At 44.5% G+C, this 14,358-nt stretch overlaps 1 protein-coding gene across 4 annotated transcripts in view; it reads left to right on the forward strand.

Annotated features, from left to right (window-relative positions):
- LOC118394190 (synaptotagmin-7-like) overlaps nt 1-14,358 on the forward strand; it is a 123,646-nt gene that overhangs the window by 57,383 nt on the left and 51,905 nt on the right. For all 4 annotated transcript variants that reach the window (XM_052462542.1, XM_052462541.1, XM_052462540.1 and 1 more), the window contains exon 2: nt 5,766-5,869. In XM_052462542.1, coding sequence (XP_052318502.1) covers nt 5,766-5,869 — 104 coding nt within the window. The remainder of the gene's footprint in view (nt 1-5,765; nt 5,870-14,358) is intronic.

Raw genomic sequence — 14,358 nt, forward strand, 5'->3', positions numbered from 1 at the left:
GTAACCCTACAGAAAGCTCATGTTTTAATGCAGCTGCTCCTTCTCTCCTCCTCTCAGAATCCCTCTGTCTCTTACCCTGGCTTCTCTGACCTCCACTCCCCCTCTCTCACCTGCAGTCTCTTCACCTCTGTCCCTGAGTTATGATGACTCAACTGCACACACTCATAGATGGCCTTGTCGCTCAAAACAAACCTTTGGATCCTCCTCAGTGAAGGCATGGCTATGAGAAATGGCCTTTGATGGGTCCTGCCTGTGAACTGCTTGGATGTTTTGGCTGGATAAACACACCTGCCAATCAAATAAATTAGGTTTAAGAGTTTTTTGTTGGGACTGCCAGGGCTCCGGATGATAGGCAATGTTGCCTCGTCGTTGAGGGATAGTTTTTCACCTGCTCGGGGGCTACTGAGTAAATAGATGAACGCATTGGTGTAGGGTGACTGTGTAGAAAGCAGCATAGTTCCAGTGATGCTGGCTCACCCTGTAACCCATCTAACATGAGATCTAGTGGCAATATACTGTTACAGGAATGGATCTCAGGTGCTGGTCCTGTATAACGAGAACAGCCAAGGTGTCAGCTATTTTTTTTGTCTGCTGATGGTTGGTCCTAGTGGCGGGTGGCAGGGTCAAGGGTTCCGCTCCCCAGGTGAGGCTCCACTCTGCTCTGCCTTCCCCGATCCCCCGCCCCCTGGGCCAGATAGACATGCTCCTCTGCTGGTCCCCTGTGACTAATAGCCCTGATTCTGTGTCAGCTTGGGCACAAACACCAGGGGCTGAGTGAGCAGAACACAAGCAGATTAGCACAGCAGGTGAAGGAGAGGAGAGAGAGAGAGGGATGACAGGAGGGAGGTAGAGAGGGAAGAAGGGAGGGGGCTCTTCTGACAGCGCACAGGAATCTCACTTAAAGCAGCTATAAATAACTCTGGGTCCTCTCCGCGGTGTACTGAAACAGGTCATCTAGTGAATCATACTGAGTCATTTGTAAATATGAATTTTATCCCTCCAATCGATGCTCTCACAATTGACATGGAGGATAAAATACATTGGTAGTTACTATGTACTGCGATTCTCACGATTCTACAGTATACAATGTAGTTATTGCTATTCGATACTGTGATTGTATTGCTATTTGATGTTCCAAACATATTGCTCACTATATGTTTGCTGCAGAGAGGCAAGAGAGAGCAGGAGAAAACAAGTGTTGCTTTTGATCAGTCAGGGAAATAAAAGAGCTGAAAAAATGTTGGCTCACTGTTTAAAACAAAGATGGAGAACCAACTATAAGATGAAAAATACCAGCGTTTTTGCGCCGGTACAGCTGACTAGCACTAGCTAACACTACCCCCAAAAATGTAAGTTTATATCAATATGACATTGTCCAAAAAGGATATTGCCATATGTAACTGGATCGATTCCCCCCCATCACTCGTAGTTACAGCAGATGACTTAGTGATTATGCTGATGAAATGATGATGCCGTTATGTGTGTGTGTTTTAGAAGTGGGTCAGTGACCTCATTATGATGGATCCTCTTCATCTGTCTGGCGAGGTGGAGAGAGAGGTGCCTGGGGAAGACAGACAGCAGCAACCTTTAGTTCAGAGTGAGAAGGATGAGAGTAGCCAGGTGTAGATGCAGGTATACCTGGGACTTTCAGGTAGAGACTGTTATTGACTGGTTGGCCATTTTGCTTGTGTTTTTATTGATGAGCTTGAACCACTGGCAGTATTTATTAAATGTGTGTTTAACAGTATGAGACATTCCCTATATTTATAATACTGGTAATCTGGATCTGTTGGCAGTCTGACTGAGGAAAACAATAGTTTTGAGCATTGCAGAGAGAAATCAGTGTGTAGACAGTCTAACAGTGCTCTCAGTATTCCTCAGCGATTATTTGAGTCTTATTCATTGCTTAATGACATTTTGAATATGCATGCATGTGGTACACTACCCGTCACAAAGCAGACGTGAATTGCAGTGTAATTTGGTCATCTTTTTATCTATCCGTACAATCCTTAGATACTAGTAAACCAGTGGAGAGGATGGCTGCATGTGGGGGTTAATAGGGTGTTAAAACCCAGAGAGAGTGGGATGGATTGTTATGGAGGCTATTCTTTCTGATGAGTAGTTTTAGTCATGTCAGTAGAAAATCATGTAATTACTTGATGAGGGAAAATAGTGGTGCACCGACAGGGGCTCAGAGTGGGAAGATGAGAGAGAAATATCACAACCGAGAGGAACACTCGCTTTATTGTTTGTAATTTTGTAGTTTGTAGTTTTATGGAAACGCCAAAGCTCATCCAGTATGTGTGCAATAAAAATGAACTTTCAAGAGGGCAGTGATGACATGAGACAATAAGAGCTTGTGCTGTGTGTGTGCTGTGTGTGTGTGTGTGTGTGTGTGTGTGTGTGTGTTGCGTGTGTGTGCTGTGTGTGTGCTGTGTGTGTGTGCTGCGTGTGCGTGCTTGCATGTGCGTGCTTGCATGTGCTGTGAATGTCTGGCGCTGGAATTAGCCACAGGAGGCTCTCTGTGTGACACCCAGCACAGCGCTGCATGGGGCCACTCCTGGGGAGAGAGTCAGTGAGAAGGGCCATCCGTGTGACCATATTGTTTTTGCCAGAGCTGTCTTTGTGTTGTTCTCTGTAATAAATCACCTTACTGGGGCAGAACTCATTAGTCTTTATTGATTCATAGTCTCCATGTAAACTATTTGGACCATACAAATATTAGGGGAGCTGTCCCAGTCCTCTTGAAAACATCCCTACCTGCCGCACCCATCCCTGCCCAACAACCATACACACCACAGCTGTAATACAACAGTCTGATTCAACCCCTTGTTTACACTACCACCACCTTCTGTTAGGCTCGTTGCTATTTTCCACCCTGTTTCCTCAGCTCCATGCAGCCCAGCTGTATCCATCTATCTGTATCCCAGGTTCTTTTACAGCAGCATGGCTGGGCTGGTAGACATATTAAAGCTGCTGTTTAATCATTAAAGGAACTCACCGAGCTAATGACCAGGATGCAATTCTCTGCCCTATCAGAAGCATCTAATGGATGTGCCTCTGGGAGATCAAGATGAGTTTCAATATTAGGGTGGGCCAGCCCACGGTAGTAATTGTGCTGTGTAGCAACCTTACAGCAACCTTACAGAGTCAGGAAGCTAGCTACCTCGGCTTATTTCTCCTCCTGGTTATTATGTATGCTGTACTTAACAGCTCCCCTGTGCCAGGCCAGGTCATTAACCATTTACTGTTAAATCATGTTAGTGTGTTATTTCTTCCTGGTCTAAGCCTATAGGCTATTCCCCATTTACCTTCAGGGATGGTCATAATGGGGGCTGGTGGCTCCGCTACAACTGTGAAAAACGGTGCCCGGGTGAATTCCGATTCTGTTGCTGTCCACACTGTTCGGGTGAATTCCGATTCTGTTGCTGTCCACACTGTTCGGGTGAATTCCGATTCTGTTGCTGTCCACACTGTTCGGGTGAATTCCGATTCTGTCACTGTCCACACTATTCGGGTGAATTCCGATTCTGTTGCTGTCCACACTATTCGGGTGAATTCCGATTCTGTCACTGTCCACACTATTCGGGTGAATTCCGATTCTGTTGCTGTCCACACTATTCGGGTGAATTCCGATTCTGTTGCTGTCCACACTATTCGGGTGAATTCCGATTCTGTCGCTGTCCAGTGGGCTGAATCACTGCTGTTTTTTTAACCTCCATTGGCTGTTCGGTGCTAATAGATTGTTTGTTTATTCAGTCACACCAACTGGCAACATTGGTCTTCCTTCATAAGTTAGCCTACTTTAAACCAAACAATGACCCTTCAGCCATTATGTAGCTTAACAGTGGACTAAATAGGCTAGGAACTGTTTTTCACTGAAACGTATACACTGTAGTCTAATCCACAGCTATGACGAAGGTAAGAGAAGAGGAAAAAAACTCTCTGCAATTAAAAATGCCTTCTATACACAGATCCTATAGCTGTTTTTACTTTTTTTTTTTTTACATTACAGCAGCATACTGTATATGGTAGGCCTCAGGGTCATCCATTTCATCCCTTTAAAAAATACTGAAAAGATGAAAGAGCTCCATGAAACACCTGCCATTATGGCCACTTATCAGCAGCATTATGACATGTTGAATTGCTTTCTGAGTGAGATGACCAGTAATGGATAGTTACAGTATTATTGTCATTGCTCAGGTTCTGTTGAAAACATAATGTCAACTGATTGCTTCCTTTGATGGATGTGTTCTACAAAGGCTACTCGCTGTATTATTTTCCTCACAATAGATAGTAGGAAAATAATTTGAACAACATACTGAGCAAAAGGAGAGCAAGAAAGAATGGAGAAAGGTAGGAGGCCTCGTGGAAATAGAGGAAGGATGACAGGAAATGAAAGTGTGAGGGAAGAGTGATATGTGGATGTTTTTACCAAGCTACTCCTTCTGTTCTCTGCCATGAACAACTTACAAGACCTGGAGTTTTATAGGGAGGGATGGAGAGAGGAATGGAGCGAGAGATGGAGAGAGGAAGGGATGTGAAATTGAGGAATTGTGTAGGCAGAGGGGAGAATGTAACAGAAAGAATGGGAGGATGAGGTGGAATTGAAGTCCATTGTTTATGCACAATGTTGTTTGCCAACACGTCTTTGCCTTTTGAATTGTCTTGGCAGAGGAGGTGGGCTAGATGAATAGCATTCAAGAGGCAGTGATGTAGTGATTTTTATCAGAAATGTGTGAGCGAAAGAGCTTTTATCTGTCAAGCTTGGTCTTGACTTCTTGAAAGATGAACAAAAGACAAGAGGAAAAGCTGCAGTACTGATCATGTACAATGAGACACCAAAGAGGAAGGAAGCTGCAGATTACAAGACTTGTAATTGAACCCTCTTAATGACCATTGTTTTTCTTTTCCTTTGTTTCACCGACTCTGTATTCATTCACCAGCTGTAGATACTGACACAGATGGGGAAAGTAGACATGATATTTATGCCGGTACACTTGCCCTCTTTCCCTGTCTCTTTCCCTTTTTCTCTTGATAGATTGCTCTGTCTGCAGGTTTGTGATGATGGAGTGGGAGAGAGCATATTAAATAAGCTCATTACAGGCTCACACTTCCCTCTCCTCCCACACTTCCCTCTCCTCCCACACTTCCCTCTCCTCCCACACTTCCCTCTCCTCCCACACTTCCCTCTCCTCCCACACTTCCCTCTCCTCCCACACTTCCCTCTCCTCCCACACTTCCCTCTCCTCCCACACTTCCCTCTCCTCCCACACTTCCCTCTCCTCTCACACTTCCCTCTCCTCTCACACTTCCCTCTCCTCCCACACTTCCCTCTCCTCCCACACTTCCCTCTCCTCCCACACTTCCCTCTCCTCTCACACTTCCCTCTCCTCCCACACTTCCCTCTCCTCCCACACTTCCCTCTCCTCCCACACTTCCCTCTCCTCCCACACTTCCCTCTCCTCCCATCATGATCTGCCTCATTTGTGTATTTTTCCTGTATTTGTTTATTAGATTTTACCAACACATTGCCAAAGGGATATGTAGAGATATTCTTTCAACAACATTTTCTCTCGGTCTTGCCCTTTGTCTCCTTCTCCTTCCCCTCTCATGATTGGCATGCATTTTAACAGTAACCTCTATTGCTCTTCCTAATCTCTATCTCTCTCTGTCTCTCTCTTCCTCTCCCGATCTCTCTCCCCTCTCCCCCTCTCTCTCCCCTCCCCCTCTCCATCCCCTCTCCCCCCTCTGTCTCTCTGCAGGGTCTCTATCTATCAGTGTGTTCCTAGTATCTCTGGGGCTGACAGTGTGTGCCGTGTGGCTAGTAGCTCTGTGTGGAGTCTGCACCTGGTGTCAACGCAAACTGGTGAGTGGACTACTAACATTTACCTATAACATTATATCCTATTATTTGGTTTTTAGGACACACTGGCCTTCCCAGAACAACACAGTACAGCAGGCTTCCATCCACTCTTCCATGACTCTAATTTATTTGTATAACTTTAATTCGACTAGCTTGGTCAGTTATCATCGGCAATTATGACCTGTCTGAGAGGTCATTACACGCATGTTCAGGTCATTATACACACCCCAGGATTGACCCACAATATTCCCCAGAGCTAGTAGGGATTTATCCTGAGTTAGGTTAGCTGCCTGGTATGGTTAGCTACCTGGTAAGGTTAGCTTCCTGGTAAGGTTAGCTTCCTGGTAAGGCTAGCTGCCTGGTAAGGTCAGCTGCCTGGTAAGCTTAGCTATCTGTTAATGTTAGCTGCCTGGTAGGGTTAGCTGCCTGGTAAGCTTAGCTATCTGTTAAGGTTAGCTGCCTGGTAAGGTTAGCTGCCTGATAAGGTTAGCTGCCTGGTAAGCTTAGCTATCTGTTAAGGTTAGCAGCCTGGTAGGGTTAGCTGCCTGGTAAGGTTAGCTGCCTGGTAAGGTTAGCTGCCTGGTAGGGTTAGCTGCCTGGTAAGGTTAGCTACCTGGTAGGGTTAGCTGCCTGGTAAGGTTAGCTGCCTGGTAAGGTTAGCTGCCTGGTAAGTTTAGCTACCTGGTAGGGTTAGCTGCCTGGTAAGCTTAGCTATCTGTTAAGGTTAGCAGCCTGGTAGGGTTAGCTGCCTGGTAAGGTTAGCTTCCTGGTAAGGCTAGCTGCCTGGTAAGGTCAGCTGCCTGATAAGGTTAGCTGCCTGGTAAGGTTAGCTGCCTGGTAAGGTTAGCTACCTGGTAGGGTTAGCTGCCTGGTAAGCTTAGCTATCTGTTAAGGTTAGCAGCCTGGTAGGGTTAGCTGCCTGGTAAGGTTAGCTGCCTGGTAAGGTTAGCTTCCTGGTAAGGTTAGCTTCCTGGTAAGGCTAGCTGCCTGGTAAGGTCAGCTGCCTGATAAGGTTAGCTGCCTGGTAAGCTTAGCTATCTGTTAAGGTTAGCTGCCTGGTAAGGTTAGCTACCTGGTAGGGTTAGCTGCCTGGTAAGCTTAGCTATCTGTTAAGGTTAGCAGCCTGGTAGGGTTAGCTGCCTGGTAAGGTTAGCTGCCTGGTAAGGTTAGCTTCCTGGTAAGGTTAGCTTCCTGGTAAGGCTAGCTGCCTGGTAAGGTCAGCTGCCTGATAAGGTTAGCTGCCTGGTAAGGTTAGCTGCCTGGTAGGGTTAGCTGCCTGGTAAGCTTAGCTATCTGTTAATGTTAGCTGCCTGGTAGGGTTAGCTGCCTGGTAAGCTTAGCTATCTGTTAAGGTTAGCTGCCTGGTAGGGTTAGCTGCCTGGTAAGGTTAGCTGCCTGATAAGGTTAGCTGCCTGGTAAGGTTAGCTGCCTGGTAAGGTTAGCTATCTGTTAAGGTTAGCAGCCTGGTAGGGTTAGCTGCCTGGTAAGGTTAGCTGCCTGGTAAGGTTAGCTGCCTGGTAAGGTTAGCTGCCTGGTAGGGTTAGCTGCCTGCTCGGGTTGCACCCCAGAACTGTATACCCACACATTTGCACAGATATGCCCCACATCCTCATAATAGAAGTGCAGGATAGTGAGAGAGAGAGGTGTTAGGCTGTAGGTGTTACATATTGCACAGGAGGAAGACTGTGAGAGACCGAGACATGTGAGAGACCAAGACATGCAAAGACATGCTTTGAGGTTCTGTCTGTAATGAAAAGCGCTATAAAAGTTTTAATCTATTCTCTCCATCTTTTGCTCTCCATATCTCCCTCTCTCTCTCCATGACAATGCACTGTGTCCGTGCCCCTCTCCGTACCCCATGCCATTAAAATGGTACAGTTGGACACCCAGGTAATTAGCTGCGATTAATAATTAGCTATTGGCTGCCTGTTCCGGCCTTTTGGCTATTAGAAGAAAGCAGAAAGATTGTTCATGGATCAGACATTTAGAATGAAAAGATAGTCTCTTTGATTAAATCCTTTCACCATTCTATATCATTGAGTATATCATATTCTATATCATTGAGTATATCATATTCTATTAAGTAAAGAATGATTTCCCCTCCTCTCATTCTTTCATTCTCTCACCTCCCCCACCCGTACATCTGGTCTCAGTGTATGGCAACAAATATGTGTGCATAAACTCTAGGCTACATTCACTACATTAACATAAGCAAAACAGTAATACACACATTCCAGGACACTAAAAGGCAGGCACTGAGGATAGAACATGAGCACATTGCATTATGTATCTAGCAGTTAGTCAATGGCAAAATCACACTTTTGAGTTCATATTTCGGGCTCCCGAGATGGGCAGCGATCTAAGGCACTACATCTCAGTGCAAGAGGTGTCACTACAGTCCCTGGTACGAATCCAGGCTGTGTCAGTGCCCCTCTCCGTACCCCGTACCATTAAAATGGTACAGTTGCACACCCAGATAATTAGCTATGATTAATAATGAGCTATTTGCTGCCTGTAAATAAAACATAAAATACATTTTCAGTCTCTTGCCAACTTTAGTTTCTATGCTGGACGGCACAACTCCAAATTACTATTTTCTGCTATAAAAAACTCCTTGGATAAAAGTTGCAGTGCTTTCTGGTTGTGTTCTATTTTCTGGAGTTTCCTTCTGATTCCATAACTTTGTGTGTGGACTCTTGGTTGTGTGCAAGGGGAATGGTATGGGGAGATGTTGTGTGGCCATGATGGTGAACATGAACAGAATTCTCCATTAGGTTATGTAAACATGGCTTTGTGCCTAGAGCAGTGCGTGTGCCTGCTTGTCGCCGGCTCCTGGTCCCATGCTAATGATTCATATGCTAATGTACACATCACTCTGAGCTATTGGCTGCTGCCTGAGCAACTGTGATTCTGCCCATACGTTTCATCTGGAAATACTCTCCCCTGCTTATGCTCCCTCCCTCTCTACATCGTTCTCCCCCTCTGTCTGTCCTCTCTTGGCTTTTCTCTCTCCGCCTCTTTCAGTTCTCTCTCTGTCCCTATCTTGGCCTTTCTCTCTCTCTTTCTCTCTCTCTCTTTGTCTCTCTCTGTCTCTTTCTCTCCCTCTTTCCCTCTCTCTCTCTTTCTGTCTCTCTCTCTCTGTCTAGGAGCATTTGTGGAGTGAGGACAGCACATAGGTGGGTAAAATATGCCGAGGACTTAATTCAGCTGAGTGATAGAACGGTTCTGAAGTGAAATGGAGATTGTAGAAGCATGCATAAAGCATGAAAATAAGATGTAATATTAGTAACTGGTATTACGCATATTTGTATTGCTGCACATCTATGATATATTACCAGTCTGTCACACCCTGTGTAGATAGAAGACTTTCAGTCTGGTCTTCAAAGATTAATCATATCATACCCTGTCAAATACACAGACACACACACAGTAAAACTACTCAACCCTCACTGTCCATTTCTCTTGTCCTCGCCCTTTCTATTTCTCTATTGACCCTCACACTCTTTATGTCTGTCTTTGCAATAACCATGTCTCCCTCTTTACCAGTGTTTCATAACCGTAATTCAGAGTCCACAGATGCTGAGAGACAGGATAGTCCAGCATCCCATTGTGACATAGCTATGCAGCTCTGAGACCACCGTCCACGGGAGAAGCACAGCCCAACCGCACACCTCCCCCAAATTCCCAACCAACGCGGCTCCGTGTACATGTCCTTTACTCATTTGAATGTGGTGACAGTTGGAGAAATTGCTAGTATGAAAACCAGTGGTTGCTAGTATGAAAACCAGTGGTTGCTAGTATGAAAACCATTGGTTGCTTGTTTGAAAACCAATGGTTGCTAGTATGAAAGCCAACGGTCCAATATTCTAGAAAGGACGCTTACACGTTTGGACTCTGATAAGGGCTTTTATGCGTTTGTCCCTTTGCCACTTTATCGCAATGTCCTTGTCAGTACATCGCTGTCCTTTTTGTTTTTCTATTTATACCTCTACTGTTTCCCCTTCCTAGTCCTTGTCTCTGTGTTATCTTCAGCATCATCTTCCTTCTCTCTCTCTCTATGCTGTCCTTTTTCTCTCTCTCTGTCTGAGTCTATTTATACATAGCAGGGTCATTCCACGGAAAGAGTGCTTTTTGCGTATCTTTGATACAGTATTTTAAGTAGACATTGTGCACCAATATTACATCTTAAAAGCTGGTTATATTGAATTATGTAGAATTCAATAAATCTTATATAATTTTATGTATTTTTATTTTGACATGTCTCTTCGTCATTTGTTGGAAGATTTTAACTCACTTAATCCCAAAATGTCTCCAATTTTAACGATCATTGTAAAGCCTTAGTTACAGTTCATTCGTAAAGCATTCAGATCGCTTGACGTTTTCCACATTTTGTTACGTTACAGCCTTGTTCTAAAACTGAACTAAATAAAACATTTTCCTCATCAATCTACACACAATACCCCATAATGGAAAAGCAAAACAGTTTTATTTTTATTTTTGCAAATGTGTAAAAAAAAAATTAAATACCTCGTTTATATAAGTATTCAGACCCTTTGCTATGAGACTTGAAATTGAGCTCAGGTGCATCTGGTTTCCATTGATCATCCTTGAGACGTTTCTACAACTTGATTGTAGTCCACCTGTGATAAATTGGACATGATTTGGAAAGGCACACACCTGTCTATATAAGGTCCCATAGTTGACAGTGCATGTCAGAGCAAAAACCAAGCCATGAGGTCTCCGAGACAGGATTGTGTCGAGGCACAGATCTGGGAAAGGGTACCACAACAGCATTGAAGGTCCCCAAGAACACAGTGGCCTCCATCATTATTAAAAGGTATAAGTTTGGAACCATCAAGATTCTTCCTAGAGCTGGCCGCCTGGCCAAACTGAGCAATCAGGGGAGAAGGGCCTTGGTCAGGGAGGTGACCAAGAAGCCGATAGTCACTCTGACAGAGGTCCAGAGTTCCTCTTTGGAGATGGGAGAACCTTCCAGAAGGACAACCATCTCTGCAGCACTCCACCAATCAGGCCTTTATGGTAGAGTGGCCAGACGGAAGCCACTCCTCAGGAAAAGGCACATGACACCCCACTTGGAGTTTGCCAAAAGGCACCTAAAGGACCATGACAAACAAGATTCTCTGGTTTGATGAAACCAAGATTGAACTCTTTGGCCTGAATGCCAACCATCACATCTGGAGGAAACCTGGCACCATCCCTACAATGAAGCATGGTGGTGGCAGCATCATGCTGTTGGGATGTTTTTCAGCTGGAGAGTCTGGGAGGCTAGTCAGGATCAAGGAAATGATGAACGGAGCAATGTACAGAGATCCTTGATGAAAACCTGCTCCAGAGCGCTCGTGACCTCAAACTGGGGTCGAAAGGTTCACCTTCCAACAGGACAACAACCCTAAGCACACAGCCAAGACAACGCAGGAGTGGCTTCGGGACAAGTCTCTGAATATCCATTAGTGGCCAAGGCAGAGTCCAGACCCGATCAAACATCTCTGGGGAGACCTGAATAATGCTGTGCAGCAATGCTCCCCATCCAACCTGACAGAGATTGAGAGAATCTGCAGAGAAGAATGAGAGAGCGTTGGACTACTAACCGAAAGGTTGCAAGATCAACTCCCCGAGCTGACAAGGTCAAAATCTGTTGTTCTGCCCCTGAACAAGGCAGTTAACCCACTGTTCCTAGGTGTCATTGAAAATAAGAATTTGTTCTCAACTGACATGCCTAGTTAAATAAAGGTTAAAAAATCTATAATAAATAAATAAAATACACAAGAAGATTCAAGGTGCTTCAACAAAGTACTGAGTAAAGGGTCTGAATACTTATTTTGTCATTATGGGGTATTGTGTGTAGATTGATGAGGGGGATTTGTTTTAAATCCATTTTAGAATAAGGCTGTAATGTAACAAAATGTGAAAAAAGTCAAGGGGTCTGAATACTTTCTGAATGCACTGTATTTCTTTGCCTTGACAGTCATTTCTGAAGAAGATTATTTATTTAATGTGATTAGTGATTCATTTACGTCTGTCCCTCATTTTAAGGTCAACCCTGTTACGTGAACTGAACTCTTGTTTTAATATGGTGAAACTATTCCGGTTTTAAATATTGTTTTCAATAGAGACATTGAACATCTAAAAGTCAAATCATAGAGGCGGGTGAGCAGGTTCTACTCTTTTTGGTCATTTTCTGGTGTTTTTTGGTGGAATACTGAGCCAGTCGAGCATAACACGTCAGCCGTGTTACCCATAGATAGACAGTTTGCATTTCATTGCCCCTCCCTGCTCCTCACAACGAACTTCCATTCCCCCTGTCACAAGGGGATTTATTGCTGATTTAAGAAAAAATCGTGAACCCTGTTACTTGATTTGGCACCTAATAGGCACTTACTAGTAGTCATTCTTTTATTTCATCCCTCTTGAGATGGGAAAACGTGTTTTTATTAAGTTGAACATGTTCTCATTTTGACAATGTTAAAATAAGGTGAAATCAAATGTTGTTGTTTTTAACCAAGTTACACTTCTCAAAAGGCACCGAGTTTGTGGAACGACCCAGCACATTTCCTTAAACTCATAGGACATGAATGACTGGATAAAATTCAACCTTGCATGCTACAATGTGCATAAAACGGGCAACTTACAGTAGTGACATCACCTCTGTATGAAGATAAAACCCCGAATCAGTTACCTGACATGGGAGCTGTGTCACTTCGGTACGCAGTTGATGGCAAATAAAAATAACAATTAAGTAAATACATTGGACAGCTACAGAATTGTGTTTATGAGGAAGTACACAGAGGTAGACACAATTAGATACATACAGTGATATTTAGCTCATGGTAGTTGATAGATGCAGCCCTGTGTAGAGGTGCAGTATATCAGCCCAGCATATGGGTGAGGGAAGATGAAGACGTCAGAAACAGGTCTCATGGGTCGATTATGGCAGGAAGGAGGAGGGACGGAGGAGAGGGTGGAGGGGAGGAGCAGAGAAGGGGAGAGGGAGGAAGCAGGAGGATGGGAGGGAGGAGGGGAAAAAAGAGTTGGATAGAGGATGGGAAGGGGATTAGAAGGGAGATAGGAGTGGTGTTGGCGGCCATTGTGTGTGTTGGACTGTGACAGACATAACGACAGTGGGACTGAGGGCGGAGGACAGATCCTTCACAAGGCTGCAGCATTACGCCGTTCCTAGCGGGGAGACATCCATGATACACTCCACCTCTTCTACCCCACCCTCTCCCCATTCTCCCCACTCTCTCCCACATCCTCTGATGTCTCCTCTCATGTCTCCTCTCTCCATCTCACTTGATTCTGTTTCAACCCCGCTCATCCTCTCTCTCTCTCTCTCTCTCTCTCTCTCTCTCTCTCTCTCTCTCTCTCTCTCTCTCTCTCTCTCTCTCTCTCTCTCTCTCTCTCTCTCTCTCTCTCTCTCTCTCTCTCTCTCTCTCTCTCTCTCTCTCTCTCTCTCTTTCTCTCTCTCTCTCTCTCTCTCTCTCTCTCTCTCTCTCTCTCTCTCTCTCTCTCTCTCTCTCTCTCTCTCTGTGTTGCGTACCCTTCCCACTCAATCCTACATTGCATCTGCCTTTCTCCATTGTCTTTCCCCTTCTCTTCCCTCTCCCTCTCTCTCTCTCTCTCTCTCTCTCTCTCTCTCTCTCTCTCTCTCTCTCTCTCTCTCTCTCTCTCTCTCTCTCTCTCTCTCTCTCTCTCTCTCTCTCTCTCTCTCTCTCTCTCTCTCTCTCTCTCTCTCTCTCTCTCTCTCTCTCTCTCTCTCTCTCTCTCTCTCTCTCTCTCTCTCTCTCTCTCTGTGTTGCGTACCCTTCCCACTCAATCCTACATTGCATCTGCCTTTCTCCATTGTCTTTCCCCTTCTCTTCCCTCTCCCTCTCTCTTGTCCCACTCCCTGTCTTCAGTGTTATCTTCTCTCTCCTTCCCCTACTCTCTAGCCTCCTGAAGATTTGATGATAGTGTTAAATGATAGATGAGCTCCACTTGATAGCATATTCTTGACAGTTTGAAATCGAGACTTTTCGGAGTCCCTAAAACAACTGTGTGAGTGAATGACTGTGTGTTGGTGGATGGGTGGGCAGTGGGGTTAGGTCATTTCCAGAGATCTGCCCTCTATTGATAAGTGTTTATAACAAACAGGCCATGTAATTTGAGACAGAGAATGTGACAGTAAGTCTATAGTAAAACCCTTTCCTGCTCCAAACTGCCTTTTGAAAACCTTTCTTTATAGGGTAAAGGTTTCCTCTACTACATGTGATGTATATGTTTGCAATGGAACCAAAATGAAAGGAAAATCCATCATTATTTGATTTTACAAGAATCACATTGTAAATATTAGGTTTGGTGAGTAACACCTATTAATCAAGTTAGTTTAGAAACTCTTTAGTATTACTTTGATATGAAACTATAAAAGTATGAGTCAAACCATATCAAATGTATGATCAGAAACACAAGTCATTATAAGATGATGTATTTAAGGC

The sequence above is a fragment of the Oncorhynchus keta genome, chromosome 14, assembly GCF_023373465.1.
Source record: "Oncorhynchus keta strain PuntledgeMale-10-30-2019 chromosome 14, Oket_V2, whole genome shotgun sequence".
NCBI classification, from domain to species: Eukaryota; Metazoa; Chordata; class Actinopteri; order Salmoniformes; family Salmonidae; genus Oncorhynchus; species Oncorhynchus keta.